Source organism: Aethalodelphis obliquidens, unplaced genomic scaffold (assembly GCF_003676395.1).
Source record: "Aethalodelphis obliquidens isolate GAN/ISIS:26980383/991018 unplaced genomic scaffold, ASM367639v1 scaffold36, whole genome shotgun sequence".
In the NCBI taxonomy this organism is placed as follows: domain Eukaryota; kingdom Metazoa; phylum Chordata; class Mammalia; order Artiodactyla; family Delphinidae; genus Aethalodelphis; species Aethalodelphis obliquidens.
In genome coordinates this window covers 13,638,559-13,656,870 of record NW_020837980.1, presented here as the reverse complement: position 1 = coordinate 13,656,870, position 18,312 = coordinate 13,638,559, and the positions used below count along the sequence as shown (strand labels likewise).

The following is an 18,312-nucleotide window of genomic DNA, read 5'->3' as shown; positions in this document are numbered from 1 at the left end:
TTTTGGAGATTAATCCTTTGTCAGTTGCTTCATTTGCAAATATTTTCTCCCATTCTGAGGGTTGTCTTTTGGTCTTGTTTATGGTTTCCTTTGCTGTGCAAAATCTTTGAAGTTTCATTAGGTCCCATTTGTTTATTTTTGTTTTTATTTCCATTTCTGTAGGAGGTGGGTCAAAAAGGATCTTGCTGTGATTTATGTCATAGAGTGTTCTCCCTATGTTTCCCTCCAAGAGTTTGATAGTTTCTGGCCTTACATTTAGGTCTTTAATCCATTTTGAGTTTATTTTTGTGTATGGTGTTAGGGAGTGTTCTAAGTTCATACTTTTACATGTACCTGTCCAGTTTTCCCAGCACCACTTATTGAATAGGCTGTCTTTTCTCCATTGTATATTCTTGCCTCCTTTATTAAAGATAATGTGACCATACAACAGGGGACTTTTTAATGTTTCCTTCCACTGTCCAGTGGACAGACCAGATAGTCAGGGTGAGAGGAGAAGGATCTAATAGACATATCTACTGGGAGAAAAATGTGGTGGTTCCTTTGGACACATACATACACTAGTAATTGCAGCAAATTGTAGTAGAGAAATACATCTTTTTTGAATCAGCATGGTGTTTGGAGTCAATAAAGTCATCAAAAATAACTGGTTTAGAGCCTTCAGATGACAATTCTACTAGATGCTGTTAAGGGCACAGACTTGGTGCAGGGCCTTCCTGGGTTTGAATTCTAGCTTGGCATTATACTAGCTACATTCCTCAGGTATGTTACTTAACTCCAGTAGGACTCATGTTTCCTCGTCTATTAACTGAAGGTAATAGCATCTGCCTTGTAGGACTGATAAATGACCTAATAGTGAATCCTGTGCATGAGCATTATGCTAAGTGCTTTATGTGTATTAACTGATTTACATTTCATAATAACCCTATTAGATAATTAATATAAACACTTAGCACAGTACCTGTCACATAGTAGAATCCAATTAATTTATTATACTCGATCCTTGTTAACCTATAACAGCACTGTCCATACAGTATCCCCGAATCACTTGGTTATTTAAATTTAAGTTAATTAACATTGAATAAAATTTAAAATTCAGCTTCTAAGTCTCACTAGCCACATTTCAAGTGCTCAATAGCCACATCTGGCTCATGGTACCATATTGGACAGCACAGATATAAAACATTTCCATCATAGCAGAGAAGTTTTATTGGGTAGTGCTAAATAAATGTTGACCTTGTTGCAGTAAAGATTTGATTTTGTTCCTTGTTTCAGTTTTCAAACAACATCCGCACCTTCTTTCCTCTCTGTCTTGAAAAATATGGATTTCTAAATATACTATATACATGTAGTCCTTCATTTAGAAAGACACTGTGGTCACTTCACATGTAAACTGAATATATAAGGTCCTGCCCATCTCCAGAGTCTTCAAGTTGGCTTTCCAGTAACAGCCAGTGATTCATATTGGTAGAATTTCATTCTATCTCCCAATTCTATTAGGTCATATTGCAATTATGAGATGGTTTATAGTTCATAATCTGCATTCATAACAAGGGTAAAAGCCTACAAAGACTGAGTCCATGACCTTGACTCCATTTCATAATAAATATCCAAGTGGTTATCAACTCTAATATCCTTTTGGGCTGTAGCAGCGTCTAACTCATGAATCCATGAGCTCTTGAGTACTTAATATGTGCCAGAAGCTGTGGAGGATACATTAACATATGAGACCCAGTCGGTCTTAAAATTTTTAATTTAATAAGAAAGGTAAAATTCATGTACACAGGCAGATGAGGTATCCAGCATTTCTAAATGTCTAAAATGCTATAAATAACTGCATACTAGGAGTAAGTACCATATTCTAACAACTTCAACCAGTGACAGACGTTTCAAAAATAAACTCGAAGCAGAAAAGCAAAAATATCGTTTCATACCCTTTCTCAGGTGACAGTAAAATTATGCTGAATGACAAGTAAGCATGTTAAAATAATGTGAAAGACAGCTTTTTGGGAAAAAATTGATTCTAAAAGCTATTGGTGGGCTTTTATCTTTTGTTTAATAAATGTTTCTACCTACCTAAAAAGAAAACTTCTAGCATGTGAGTCATAATGTATTAAATAGTCATTAAAGAGTTTGTATGACGTTATTTCATTTAAAAGAAGTAGATATATGGTATTTTAATCAAGTATTTAAATAATTTCTTATAAAGTAATATTAAAATCAGATGCTGAAGGTTTCTGGTATATAGTGTTTGCAAAAAATTTCCCTATGTTTTAATTATTCAAGCATGACTTTTAGGCTAATGAAGAAATTTTGGCAGTGAAGGGTACTAATTCAGATTAATCTTACAATCTTAGATTTAAGCTTTTACAGAAGTTGAAACAGAGATAAGCAGCAATGTGGACCAATTAGACCAGTGAATAAATATATGTAAAACAGCAGTGTGTTATTATCTCTCTTTCTGGTTATTTACCTCTTGATTCTCTTCTCTTCACATTTTTTTCCTATGGGATTCTGTAGGTAACCAAAGCATCAGTAAAGGTTTCAAGACCACACCTTCTCTGGTAGAGCTTCTTATAAAATAAAAACCAAATTTAAATTTACAAAAGATTATTTTCTACCTATGTGGGAAATCTATATTTCCCTCAATTCTCAAACTAACTTTTTTTGTGTTAACTTACTTAAAAAGAAGTTAATCTACTGTGCCATAACCTAGTTACAACTTGAGAAATACTTGATATGGGTCATAAATTCTACCTTCCATGAATGGTCACTAACAAAGGATTATGAGCCACAAGTGTTTGGTGAGTCTGCTATGGAGTTAATTGTTCAGCCTTGGTTGAGAGCAGCATGTTTCCACATATTCACAGTCCTTTTTGTTTACTCCTGGGAAAAGCTGGGGAAAATAATCCATGAAATTCCCATCTTGCTTAAAACCAAAACATCTGTAGAGAACAAAGAATGTTGCTAGCTGAATTCACTAACATAAAAGCCTGTATTTCATCAGCTTTTCTCTTATTAAAAAATCAATAGAAATTATTATGGAAGGCTCCCAAAGAACATAGGGACCATTCACCCAGTTTAAAATGTTTATCACACCCATTTTTATATCAGATATTTCCCAGCAGAAATCTTTCTAACTTCTCTACGTGGTGGCAAAGAGTGTCTGCTTCCCTAAGCATAACTATCAAAATAGATTTGGACTTAGTAGGGGAAAAGCAGAAGTAAAAAAAAAAAATTAATGTTCCTATCCTTTAAAAAAGAACGTATCTGTTTATTATCTGTACTAGCCACGCTTTCCCTTTCTTATTGCCCCAATTAAAGTTATAACCCATGTAATCTAAGCCAGGGAGGCACTTGAACCACATCTCTGTGGGTCAGTGAACAGACCTGACTAAGTGGACCAGGTATGAGGCCATCCATACTCTGATGTGCCGAGTCACATCACTCAAAGCCTCCTCTCTAAGGAATGAAACACATCAACAGGGGCAAAGTTAGCACTTGTTACCTTTAATCAGCCACATGAAAGGGAGAGAACTTGGGTTTGAAGCCATCTGCACTTGGCACCTGGTGTGTAGTGTGTGTGTGTGTGTGTGTGTGTGTGTGTGTGTGTGTGTGTGTGTAGGAAGGGATAAGTATAGGGTCTACTTCCCAAGGAAATGTTTGACAGAGTCCTAAATGAGCAGGTGTGAATTCAGAATATCCAGAGAAACTAGAAAGCAATTCATATCTAGGGAAGAAGCTTGTTCATAGTAAATGGACAGTCATAGTGTGATAACGGGGGAAACTGCCACAATAAATACACACATGTCTCTAGAACTCTAAGTACAGAACTGATAAGATAAAACCTAATCTAGACTCTAGTTGCTGTTGGCAATGTATCTCCCTATGGTTGATTTTAAGTTTATTAGTTGGGGTTGAACTTGCTATCTATAGGTTTTAAATGCCTGACAGATATATTTTCATTCATGCACTCATGCATTCATTATTTCACAGACATTCATTAAGTTCTAACTACTTACAAAGCACCACATTAACAATTTAGACAATTCAACATGGAATAAAAACCTAATTTTTGTTCTCAAAGAACTTAAAATCTAATGTGACAAACATACACATGACAAAATGTAGTTAAAGCTAGGCAGAAATAAATACTATGAAAGACATGTAACCAAAATAGGATTACTGTACAAAGAAAGCAAGTTATAAAATCTTATCAAGAGGATCTGTGGTGCTTTCAAGGAGGAAGATGTATTTGAGATGAGCCTTCAAAAAGAATTTCAATAGACAAGGAAGGAGAGGAAAGGGATCCTGGCTGAAAGAAAAGTATGTGTCTGTGGAGGCTTAAAGAGGGTGGGCATGACATGTGTGGGAAATGGGGGGAATCAGGTGCACCCAGGCTGTGGCACAGATGGAGACCTATGTAGATGGTGAGGTTGAAGTGATAGATCGCAGGTAGATTAAGAAAGGTATTTAGAACAGAATGAACATTTTGGACTTTTATATATAGTCACCTGAGAACCTAGAAGTTTCTTTGTTTTTGATGAAGGGAGTACCATCATCTAGCTTGGATTTTAGACAGATAACTCAGAAATTATGTAATTAGAGAGGTAGCAATTGAATAACTAGAAAAGGGCTATTCAAGTTATCTAAGCAAATGAAGATGAGAAGCTGAACTAGGACAATAATTGCAGTGGAAAAGGGAATGAATACATGAGACTGTTGAGAGGGTTTTTATAGAATTAAGTGATTGACATTGGGAATCAAGAAAAAGAGAATCAAAGAAGATATGAATTTCTTGTTATTTGGACAATGATGACGATGAAATATGAAACAGGAAAATGGAGGAAGAGTTTATGGGAGAAGAAAATTTGCTCAAATTTAGATATCATGAATCTGATATCATCCATTGGAAAGACATCCATGAGGAAAGACAGCTGACAACTTCCCAGGACTACCTAATCCATTCCCATGGTTTCAATTACTATCTGTGTGCTAATGACTCCCAAATCTATATTCATGCTTTAGACCCCACCCAGCCCTCCAAATATATCCAATCACCCAGTTTTCTCAATTCTACTTCCTACGTACATTTAAAATCTAATAACTTTTCATCATTCCTAAACAGTCTACTAGTCCAGCCTCTTATTTGACTGCACTTTCATCTGTTTTTCACATATAAACATGATGATCTTTCTCGAACACAATTCATTCTTTTAATGCTCATTTTAAAACACTAAAAGAACTTTCCTTGCCATTGGGACAAAGTACAAAACCTTTCCGATTGCTAAAACATCCTGCACTACTTGTCTTTTCGGCCCCATCTCTTGTCGCTCACCCACAGGATACCCAATGTTCCAGAAAGCTATCCTGGATCTCTTCTGCAAACAAATGGAAGGTATCTTGCTCTCCTCTGTCCACCTATATATGCTATCCCCTCAGCCTGGGTGGGAAGAGTAGGAAAGGAAAACAGTTTCAAATCCATTTTTCTCACTTGAACTTCATTAAGTCAATCACAACTTCACCCATCCTCCATTGCTGTATTCTCAGTTTATCTATTATTTTTACTATCAACAGCATTGTTCTTAACTTCCCACTGCTGTAAAAGTGCCTCTGTTCCCAGAGTAGGAAATAATTTATTTTAGTCATGAGATACGCTGATGATATTCTTCTTTTTTTTCTCAGAGTTCAAATTTATATCAGAAAGATCTATTTTTTTCCTAAGATGTTTGCCTATCACTAAAGAGAATGTTATCCCTTCAATCTACACTGTAATTTAAGCGAAGTATTTTTCCAAAGTTTGGCAGAAAAAATACCTGAGCCTTTGTACAATTTAATCTTTAATTGTTTCATTGTTTTAATAACTTTTAGTAAATTCAGTCACCGCTTAACTAGGGAAAATTGTGTTCTTGTAGTATGAGTCATAGAGTCATGAAAGAACATAAGAATAAAAAGCAAAGGAATGGCGCCTAAGATTAAGAACCAGAAAGATGAGTTTTATTCTCTGTCTTTACACACCATTTGACCTGGACACTTCACTTACAGATTTTAGGGCATTAAGTTTTTCTTCTTGAAAATAGGTATTGTGATATAATTTTTGTGTTATAATGTATATGTATAGAGCTCTTTCTTAGTCATTAGCATTTGATTCTCCCAGAACATGTTGGATTTTTTTTTTTGGATATTTTTATATCCACTTTAAAAATGTGAAAATAGAGGTGCAAACAGGTTAAGAGACTTTTTCAAGATCATTTAGATTTTAAATGATGGGTCCAGAAATTCTGACATTAGAGCTCTTATTACTTCTATTTTCCCATGCTGAATATGTCTCTTCAATAAGAAGACAAGATGGAGATTTGATTTACATTTATTCTGAGGTTTTTTGTTTCTGTTTTATTTATCTTGTTTTGTTTGTGTGTTTGCTTGTGTTGCTAAGATGCTACATGCAGGATTGCCTGAGCTAAGTGGAATCCAAGACCTGAAATATGTGTATAATAACCTTCGTCCACAAGACACAGACCTGGAAGCGACAAGTCATTTTACCAAGTAAGATTAGCAGTGAATGTGTGAGTATGCATGAATACAGACACATGTTTCACATTTGAGGTGATTTTAGGGTGAACAGTCATTGGTATGAAGCTGTCATTTCTACAACAAGTTTGTGTCTTTTTCCCAAGGGAGAGAAAAGGAGCAATGTGAATGTCTAGCAGAAGGCCTGAGTCAGTGTTTCTGTAGCAAGCTATTGTTTGCTAACCAGCCTCTTCATATAATACATTACTCAATAAGAGGTCATTGAAAAGAGCAAGAGCTGACATAAATAAATTGGTTGTTCTACTTGAACTATGTCCAGAAAAACAATTTGGAAAAAAGAGATTTATGATGAGATATGGACTCACTAATTTCACTTTTGTTTCTGAAATTCTCACTAATTTCATCTCTATGATGATAGAAATATTGGAATATTTGGTGACTATCTTCTATTTTTAATACAGTTTTTATTAAGCAAGTCTGGGGCAACACTAGCGTACATCAAGTTCAGAGTCTGGGCACAGCACAGTGATGGTCGGTTAGACTCAAAATTATTGTCAGAAGGGTGGTGCATTTTATAATATAAGATTCTTTTGAACTTCAGTTTTTGAATGGATAACATAATTGCTAGCAAATTTTAGGTGCTCAATAAATGTTAGCTGTAATTATTATCCTAGTAAATATTTTAAGTAGAGAAATACAGTGCTCTTTCCTATAATTTATTGATATTGAAACTTATTTGAGTCTAATTTTTAATTTTTCTAATATTTTCAACTGGAAATTTGGAAACACAAATTATATTTTTTAATAGATATATGCTCTGTCCTTTTGAAAAAAACAGTACTTATAGTTCCCACACAGGTATTACTTTTCTCTCCTTTTTCCAGAATGTATAGTGCAGAATCTCTCTCCATTCCAGGGGTGTCAGGGGAGTTCATGGGGATGCATGTCCTAAACACTTGGAGAATTCCACTTTTGCAAGGAATCTCTGTTTCATGAACTTGAATGTATAGGCTGCTCTTGTGGTTGAGTAGAAGCAATATGACAGAATCACAGAATATTAGAGCTGGAAGAGCCCTTATAGTAAATTTATTCTGACAGTAAATATGCAAACTAGAAAACCGAGATCCAAAGAAGTAAGAGGCTTGCCCACAATTAAAAGAAGTAGTAAGAAATAGAGCTAGGACTAGGGCCCAAAGCTAAGACTTTGATCCCATGCTGTAGGGTTTTTTCAACGTTTACCATTGGAAAGTATATATGATTAAGGAAATCCAGGCAGAGCCCCTGCCAAAAATATTCCTTCCTGCTATCTGGTTTGCTTCTGAAATTCTACCATTAGAAATTCTTTTGGTGAGTCTGGTAGGTTTTTTGAGTCCTGAAAATGCCCTTTACTAGTAAAGTTACCTCTGAAAGAAGCTTTTGTTTATATCCACTTAGAAAACTACAAATATTAGTTGACAACTGTCTGTGGCCAAAGACACTCGCTTGAAGGCTGGCAGAGGTGTTTCAGATCCTTGGTTTCAAGGATGAGGGACTCTCAAGTTGCCTCAACTAATGGGGACAAGGGACTTGCATGAGAAATCCCAAGGAAGGGCTGACAGCCTACCTCAGGAAAAGCAGAAGGACATCTCTCACAGAGCCTGGAAGGTCCTTCGGAGTTCAAGAGAGCTCTGGGGATCTCATGAGTAGGAATTAGCCTTCCAGTCTAGCTGTCATCCCTTGTCCAGTTAACTATACCCGAGGTGGCTGGGTTAACATGGTACCAAAAATAGTCCCCTCAGGCTATCCCATCAGGGTCTGACCAGGGTGCCTTTCTTTAAAGTGGGCAGCAGTAAGGCAGGCACAATTATTGACATGTCATTGAGACAGGGTGGGGAGATAGGGGAGGAGCATAGAGAGGGCCAGGAAAGATGGAGGTTGAAAACATGATTGGGCTGCAACCTGTGTTTGATATGTCATTGCTTGGACAAAGCAGTTATAGTGCTGCAGTTCACAAATTATCCCTCCTATAATTTAAAACAAAGGAAAAAACTATATTGGATGAAAAAAGCTCTTTCAGGCCACGGCCACAGGAAAAAGGTAAATAGGCTTTATTTGTCTGCCAGAGTCCCATCCCTCCACATCCTCCAACTTCATCTGACACACTCCGATCTGTAAGGGGCAGAATCTTAGAGATGGGTGAGCTTGCCTCTGTCGACTCATGCTTCCCTTCCTGTTCAAGAGGATGTGAACTAATACGGGAAGTAGATCTGAAGCCAGTAACTTCCTAGCAGTGAGCTAGACCTCATTATTCTGCCTGCATATCTCTGCCAGGCTAATTTTCTTACTTTCAGATATTATGTAGTATGTTCTGTTAATTAAACTTCTTTCTACAACTTTATGGTAAATAACTTGTTCTCCATGGCAGACTTAAAAGGCATCTAGTCATCTAAACTAGGGCACGTCATTTCTCTTCAATAATTGTCTTCGACTTGCCATTTCTTACCTCTTACTTTTGAGGACCTTATAAATATGATTGTCTTTATCAAGGTTCATCCACACCACCTCTATTATTCCCAGATGAATTCTTGTCAGGGTAGATCACGTTGTCAATATACATTCATTCCTGCTTTGTCTATTTAACTCACATGCATAGCCTCATCAAAAACGCTCCCTAAGAATCATAAAATTACTAGAATAGAGGGGGGGATCTGATCTAACTTTCAGTCCTACCCATCCCTTGAAACTCTGGACCTCGTCCACAAAATCTTCTCAGATTATTCTGTTACCAACTACTCTTTTCTTCTTAATTCTACAGAACATGTATTATTTCATGATATGCTTCATTTATTACTGAATTACATACTGTGTAGTATATCACCTAAGTAAATATGCTTGTTGCTTATATCAGTATGTCCCAAGTAAAGCAGGGGACATATTCCCACTTCCCCACTTCCAAAAGTCCAAAAGTATCTGAATGTGAAACAAGTTCTAGTCCCTTAAAATATATTTAAAAGTTTAATTTAACAGAAAATACAATCTAAACATGAAACATTTAAGTGTATAGAAGTCATATAACAATGGCTAACATTTAATACAGCGCTTCTTATATTTCAAGCCTTACTCTAAGTACTTTTCATACAGTAACTTATTTAATCATCATAACAAGTCTATAAGATAGTATCACTTTTATCTACATTTTTAGATTAGGAAATTGAGACCCCAGAGAAATAAAATGATTTGCCAGAGGATACAACCGGCAGGAGACAAAGCCACAATTCGAATCCAGGAGTCATGCTCCAGAGTGTGGGGTCTTAAATTCTACCCTGTGTGCTCAAATCCACCCCTCCCATATGCAGGCTTCCGGGGACGTGCTGCTTCATAATTCAGACCACAGTTTTCTCAAGGTTCCTCAGAGCCCATGTTGGCTGCAATTTCACCAAGGTGACCCTATAACCTTCCTTGGGCACTAATCCTCATTCCTGAATATCCCGAGCCTTGGTGGACAGAGTCCCTTCCCAGAACTATTATCTCTGTGCTACCACCAAGTGTCCCCTGGGTGTTTGGTTCAGGATCTGCTATAACGACTGCCCTGGGAGACCCCCATGGGATAATTTGATTAATGATGCCAAGACCGTCACCCTCTTCCTTTTTTCTGTTTTGGCCCATTACCAGGTGCCTTGAACCTCTCTATATTGTTTTCCACTTTTCTTCTCAGAGAAATCTCCCATGAGACTCACCCTACCATTTATTTCCAAGAGCCTGTCTCAGTAGTATCTTTTATCCTAAAATCTCAATTATGTACCTGTATTTTTTAGATATGATTTAATATGTTTTGAGATTTCCTTTTCAACTCTTCTCTAAGTTCCTTGGTCAGCATATGTAGATCAAATGTTGAGGATCTTTTCTATCACACATTCCATCTAGCACTTTGAAGAACCTATTATCAAGGTTCAAGAAGCCTCAGTGGAATGTGACTGTGATTCTTTACAATTTAAAAAAGTTACTTAAACTCTCTGTTATTTAGATATTTAAAATGCTAAAGAAAATTATGCAATATTTCTTTTGTTAATACTTAAACAATGTATAGAGTGAATTTATAAAAGTAAGCTGCTGAATTTAAAATAATAAGGAAGCCTTAAAAATTATGTGCACTTGTTTACTTTTCTGTGTAAATAATACTGTTACCTTAAGCTATGTTCTCTGACATTATATGGATATCAAAACTTAAGGAAAAACTTGAAGTGTAGATGTCAGTGCACATAATTTACCAAAAAGAAATCAAGTTCATTAATGGATCCAGTGTTGGTCTTGGTGCTTCAATGAGTGTCATTAACTCAGATATACTTTTGAGAGGCCCTGTATATTTAAATACCCTGTTCTCTTTGTTCTGAAAAGCTAAAAGTGTTTCATGCCACTTTTTATTCGGATACTACTAAGATACAGATAAAAATAAGATGAAAATCCACCTACTCCCACCACTGCCACTAAGCTCACAGATCTGGGTCATGAATGACTAAGCCATCTGAGACACAGCATGTGTGGATGGATACCTTAAGTGCCCTAGTCCTGACCACAGCATTAGCATTAAGAGGCTGCCCCTCTTGACCCTGTTTGAGACTTGAAAGAAAGAAATGGCTTTTCCTGCCTCTCTGAGGAAGTCCTCTATTTATGAACAATACAGGATCTTACTTCACTCTTGGGTGTTCACATTCTGGGTTAAGAGCTGATCATAAGAGTTTCAGAGGATGCTGTACTCTGCATGGCATTAAAAATTATATTATAATGAATGGCATTTAGAGAAAAATGAAAATAAAATTGGTTTACTGGACACAAAGGTTTTTCACATCATTGCCAACTCCTCTCTCTGCTTCCCTTACTTTTTTTACTCCCCTTGCAGCTGCGTTCTGTTGAATAGAGTCAAGAAAGTATCATGACTCAGTCCCTGCAAATTGATATTCTCATGTAATATCTCTGCCGAGCCCACTGCTAGGCAATAAAGGCAACCATATATTAAAATGCCGTCCAAATGGGTTATTTCAGAATTTTCAGTCACTCTCACACCTTGGGTTAGCTGTCTTTAGAAACAGATAACCTATTTCACAGACCAGACTCAGATCATTAAGCATAAATTTCCTGGCTTACCTCCCCTCCCACATGCAGATTATGCTTTTTACTTTACTCATTTCCTCCTCCAGAAATGTGAGAAGAAATTTTCCATGTATTCCCATATATTCCATTTGGCCTGCCAGGCAGATTCTTTGGTTTAGTAAGTATAAGATCCCCTGCTCTTCAACTAAAGAGAAGAGTAGCTTGAAGACAGCTTGAAGCAAAACAAAACTCCAAACTTCAGAATAACAAATTATTTGCATTAGTGAGGTATTTTGATAGCAAGAACTAGATTCTATCTGGTATACTTGGGGAAAAGGGTATACGTGGACTCAAACTCTAACCTAACAAATTCCGGAAACCAATATGGCCTGGCCAGTTTCTAAAGGAAATGAAGACCTTCTCCTCTGCTTATCTCTACCTATCATATTCTACTTCTTTTTGCCTACTGGCCAGTATTCTCTAATATAAATTCCAGAGAGAGACAGTCTAATTGACTTAACTAGTTGCCTTTGACCCTACTGGACAGGGTCCTTCATACCAAGCCATCATGGATTCTGTTGCCCATCCTTATTCTTAACATGGGCCACCCCTTCACAAAGAACAGCCTGGAGCGTCTTCTCTGAACTTTGAGCTTTAGAAAGAACAGTCTTAATTATGAGGGGCCATTGGGAAGAGCAGGCACAATGACTGTCCCAACAAGTACATCTGTGAAGCTGCTGAAAATGTTGATAGCATCCAGAAAGAGTGCTTCTGGACATCACAAAGACAGGGGTCAGAGTCTCTGAGCCACCTAGAGTGTGCAGACACAATGCCAGAAATTCCCAGTTTTCCCTGCATTCCTTCTTGTTTATTTCTCGTGGCTATAGGGTGAGACAAGACTCTTTATGCTCAAATGTCTCAAAACGTAATTCAATGGCTTTCTATCTGGTTTCTCTTCAGAATTGAGAAACAGAATATAGGACAGGAATGCAGATCCCTGGGTTCTTTTATCATTAAAGTTTCTTGACTTTTTTTTAGTACTTTGCAAATTGTCATCTCATGGATTGTTGTAATTCCATAAATATGGGTCACAGTTTTTCTTTGCCTTAGCTTAACCGTTGATACCTACAGAAATAAATACTCACAAGAAAAAACAAACAAAAAAACAGAACCTAAAGAAACTAGCAATCATGACGTCCAACTTTCCTTAAATGAAGAAAGCAGATTCAAAGGGAAAGTTAAAGTGACATTTCTCCTTTATTTGTGATAGTTTCCCATTTTAAAATATTGCATTATAAGCACTAATCTGAACTAAATTGACTTTTTAAACTATGTTTTTTAAACTGCAGATATGACAGCTTTTTACAATACATCAATAAAATAAGGTAGCTTTTGGAGGGAGGGGAGGATAGAAGCCTGGAATGTCATTTCACTGGCATAGTACTTATACGTAGTAAGACCAGCCCATCAATATTTCCCTAGTTTCTTTATTCCATTTGCTCTGACTTGGCTAAATTTTGTAAGGAGCCTCCATAAGAAAGTGTAGGAATTACTTATTGTATTCAAAGCCATGGGGCCTGGAATTCTTGTTTGTATGTAGTTAGGGGCCTGTGATGACATTTGCATAAGACTTGCTGATCTTGTAGATGAATTATGAAGACTTGAAACTTCAACTTGGAAAACAGCAAAATCTTTCATTTTTTAAGCCAAATTCTAAACTATGAAGCAGGAGAAAAAGTGAAATGAAAAGAGAAAAAGATAAGAAACTCTAAAATTGCCTCTTGTTTTAATCCCTAACATCTCTTTCAAAAGGATTTGAAAGAGGATTTCAAAAGAGTTTACCACAAGTCATTTTCCACAGAACCATAAATCTGTACATGTGTTTTCCTTTGTATCTCTCTATCTGTAGTTTACTACCTTTGGGGCTCATATATATATATATATTCATTTTTTTACTTATTTGGTAGTAAGCTTTCTGAAATAATATTTGCATAATATTATTCTATTTACAATAACTTTTTATATGTTACTTCCTTTGATTCTACCGATAATCCCAGGGAATGGCATGGTCTAGTCATCAACTCTGTTTCCTAGATGAAACGATTGAAAGCTAATTGAATTTCTTGGATCACAGGCAGAACTGATGAGTTCAAAAGAGAACAAAATTGATTTCTTGCATAATGGGTGCTCTTCCCAGGACCCTAAACAAAATCATATGGAAAAAAAAAGTCCTACATACAAAACTCATAATCTCAGATAATATAGATGTTCTTTAACTGTAGTGTCTTTGGATTAGTTGAAAGAAAATAGTAAAAAAAAATCTAAATGCTTAAAGTTGTGTTTCCCAAATTAGGGTACCATGCCATCAAAGCTACAAGGATTAACATGAGATACGCTTTTTTAGTATCTATTTTATTTAAAAGGTTAGAACATGAAGCTTAAATTTTTGTCTTCACACAAATGTACATACATGTTACGTAAATATTCAACCAAATTTATCAAGTGCTCTCTTTTCCTTGAATTTTTTTAAATAAAAGTGCATAGAGAGGAACTTTTAAAAAAATTGTGTACCAAGACTGCATCAGCAATGATTATTCATTGAATTCATTTAAAATATTAATTTTTTGGTTAAAAAATATTTTGAGTACTTCTGAATACTTATTGGTCCAATATAAATTTGTAACAAAATAGGAATTCTCCTGATAGCATATTTTATTGGTTTAGCTATGAGAAAGTGCTGGTCAGTTATATTATAGATTACAAATTCAACACTGAACCATTATTTTTCTTCATGGAATAAAAGAAATTATGACAAAGTTGTATTAATTCACTGTTCCCTCTGAATAGTTAAGAATGACTCTCAGAGCTAGACACTCAGTAACTCCAATACAAAAAAGAAAAGGAAAAGGAATGGGGCTTCCCTGGTGGTGCAGTGGTTGAGAGTCCGCCTGCCGATGCAGGGGACACGGGTTCGTGACCCGGTCCGGGAAGATCCCACATGCTAGGCCCGTGAGCCATGGCCGCTGAGCCTGCGCGTCCGGAGCCTGTGCTCCGCAACGGGAGAGGCCACAACAGTGAGAGGCCCGCATACCGCAAAAAAAAAAAAAAAAAAAGTAATGTCTTCTTTACATGTGCCAAAATCACTGCAGCAAAAATGAAGTTTGAGAGTTAGATGAAGAAATTTGTTCATGAGGAGTGTGAATCACTTGAAACTCTTCTATTTATATATGATAAAGTTACAGTGTCGTGGTAAAATAAGAACATTCTCATGCAAATTCCTTCACAGAAAAAGTCACTTGAGAAATATTTCCCTGCGACTCTTAAAGAGACTGACCAGTGAAATAGGTCAGTGTTCTATCAAACCGCAAAATGATATCAACGACTTCAGCAATAGAAATATGCTCTTGTTGAAATTCCTGTCAAGGGTTGCCCGAGAACCTTCTCTTGATCGCCACTCCACACATTTAGGCATCTCTCTTCAATGGTTACTCTGAGGTAGCTCATGAAGCAGTTAGAAACGTTTGCCAATTATACTCTAATAAAGGTGTTAAAAAAAAAAAGATAAGAAACGTTTGCCATTTGTAGTCGCATATTAATATAAATGTGAGTTCAAAAAATATAATATTTAACCTGAGGAAACAAATCTGCCTATAGGCTAAACCTGACGTGAAAGATTCGACCCTCTGGATTTAACCGAGTTTTCTGAGACTGATAAACTCCATTGCCCATTCACACACACATAGCTAGGAAACCTATTAGTAACAGTTGTTTCTGATGATAAGCAATTTAAAATATTTGTATCCTATAAAAAGGTACATCTGTTCTGAAGTAGAATAGAATTTGTACACATGTTTAAGATGGGACCTATGGCTTAAGAAATTTTATCTTAATGTATGCCCCTTTGGACTGTGTTCCCTAGATGCCAGAAATACTGTTAATTATTTTTTTTCTGTCTAAGGGTTATTCCTATGTAAAAATTAAAGGATCGTTGTTTTAGTGCCTTTGTACCACCTGGGAATTCCATACTCACTTATTGGCTTATTTCTCACTTAAAGACAAAGTTGGAAGACTGTTCATTATAAATAATCCACAATGAGAGCAAAGACTTTCTAAATGTGTTAGAATTTTTCCTTGCTACTTTCTAAATGATGTCACCTTTGGTATGCATTTAACTTCTTGAGGTCTTTTTCTTATCTGTTGCCAAAATAATTTTACTGCTCACCTCTAAGGATGAAAAGATTAACATAAGGCATTTAGTGCAGTGCCTGCCAAAGGATATATACTCCCTGAGGGCAGAAATCTGATTTCTCTCCTTCACCTCTATGTCCCAGTACAAAGAACAGTGCCTAGCAGGAAGTTAGAAGTGTTTATCAAGACTGCCTGGGGGATTTCCTTAGGAAATTTGAGAACTGAATCCTTCTAGATGCTGCTTTGGATTTATAACATAAGGATACTCCAAAGCATAATCCGGCTGAAGCTGCCATTAAAATAGATAAATCAGAGAGAGCTGCCACTTGGATAAATCAGATCCTCGTAGAGGCCTGAAACTTACTGCTCTCAGGTCCCCAGTCCTAAATTGGGTCATATTTAACAACATTATTTTATCTGACCTGTTAAATCTGCCACTTGAGAAACTAGAGATGCATTTAGATGAAAGTCTGCATTAAAACTCTAAGTTTATCGTAAAAGTTCATCCTTCATCTCCAGTCTTGCATCTTAACTTCTGGGCGATGTAAGAATAAGGCCTAGACATAGTTGAGATTATGTGAGTGTGAGTACATCAGAACTTAAGATTTATGGTTCATAAGCCTACCTTCATGAAAAGTGAGTACATGCTATCATCCTAGAGCTTTCCACCTCAACACATAAAATATGCTCAGTAACTGTTTGTTGAATGAGTGAGAGAATGGTAGGTCTCTGTAAATCATGATTAGTATTATACTCTTACTGCTATTATTACCTTCATGTCTTTGAACTACTGATGAAGAAAGAAATGAATGTTTTATACTGCACTACGTACCCATAAATTCATAAAGTCAAAGGACATCTTTAAAAATAATGAACACTGTGGAAATGAATAATGATCGGGGTCATATTTTAACCTTCTTAGGAAATTTTGTCCAATATTGATGTATAATAATGGAAAAATTTGGATTTTTTTAAGTCTAATACCAGAACAAGATAAATGGGCTTGAAGTTTTATAAAAATGAGGGGGAAATTATTAAACATTATTGAACTACATTTTTAACTTTGAGGACATGGCTGATTTGTTGTAAAGAAGGCATTCCTTGGTAACTTTGATAGATGCCAACCAAGAAAAGCAGTGTTTGATTACATTCAACATCTGTTCCTCATGGAAATATTTTAGTAAGCTCAGAATAGAAGGAAACTTAGATAAACATACTTCTTTAAGTGAAAAATTGTAAGCATTCCCATTAATGTCAGGAAAAATATAATAATGCCTCTATCTTGTTAGTACAGCTCTATATTTAAGCTTTGTTATATTGTTATTTTCCACTTGAATAAGAAAACAAATAAAACAGTTCCATATAATTTTTTAAAATTTTTGAAATAAGAATTTAGTACAGTAAGTGGTTACAAGATTAACATTCAAGACTCAGTAATGAAAAAGTTAGAGAGGGAATATTATATGATCACCTAAATAGATACAGAAAATTCAGTTATTAAAATTTAGAATCACTCATTATTTTAAAACTCTCTAGAAATAGAAAGGAATATCCTTAAACATGTAGCTAAAAACCTACAGAAAACATTATACTTAGTGGTAAAACATTAAAAGCTTTTCCTCTGTAATCAAACAGACGAAAAATGCCTGCTATCACCACTTCCATTTAACATTGAACTGGAGGTCTTAGCAGTGCAAAGGGTGACAGAAAACTCTGTCATTATTTGCAGATAACATGACTGTGTCCATGCAAATTTCAAAAGAATATACAGTGTATTGTTAGAATTAATGACTTAAAAATCTACTCATATATTAACAAATATTAGTTAAAATAAAATTTAGAAAAAGCTAGAATTTACAATTCACAATAAATCCAACAAAATATATGGAAAACAGCCACAGAAAAAAATTCTAAAATTATACAGACAGATGTAAAATAAGACCCAACTAAATGGAGAAATATGCCATGTTTAGCGGTTGCGTGTCTCAATACTGCAGAGATGTTGATTCTCCCCAAATTAATTTATAGTTTAATGAAATGTCTTACAAATCCTTACACATTTATTTTATGTATTGGTAAGCTTGATAAGGTGATTCTAAAATATATTCGGGAGGTCAAAGGACCTAAAATCATGAAAAAAAAAAACCTGAAAAAGAACAAGGTAAAAGAATTTTCAAGATTTATTATAAGTTCTTGCTATTTAAGAAAGTGTTGTATTAACAAAGAGATAGACAAATTGAAGAGTACAACAGAACGAAGAGGCCAGAAACAAGCCTATGTTTATACATACCCTTGGTACTGGACAAAGTTGAATCAGTAAGGAAAGAATGGTCTTTGCAATGAAAAAACAAAATTGGTTAAATTAATCATTGTACATCTATACTTCCAGATAGATCATTAAAAAAAAAATAAGTTAGCTCTGTTTTCTGAAGTAGATTGTTCATTCAACATATATTTTGGGGCCACTTACTATGCATGAGTTACTATAAAGTTTTTCTTCCAGAACATATTACTAAGTTAAAAAAGCAA

At 35.7% G+C, this 18,312-nt stretch overlaps 1 protein-coding gene across 12 annotated transcripts in view; it reads left to right on the top strand.

The window, feature by feature from the left end:
• Nucleotides 1–18,312, top strand: part of PIK3C2G (phosphatidylinositol-4-phosphate 3-kinase catalytic subunit type 2 gamma) — a 369,692-nt gene that overhangs the window by 239,516 nt on the left and 111,864 nt on the right. For all 12 annotated transcript variants that reach the window (XR_003437791.1, XM_027129484.1, XM_027129485.1 and 9 more), the window contains one exon: nucleotides 6,434–6,543. Coding sequence is in view for 11 of the 12 variants with exons in the window: in XM_027129484.1 (XP_026985285.1) it covers nucleotides 6,434–6,543 (110 nt within the window). In the remaining variant the exon portion in view is untranslated. The remainder of the gene's footprint in view (nucleotides 1–6,433; nucleotides 6,544–18,312) is intronic.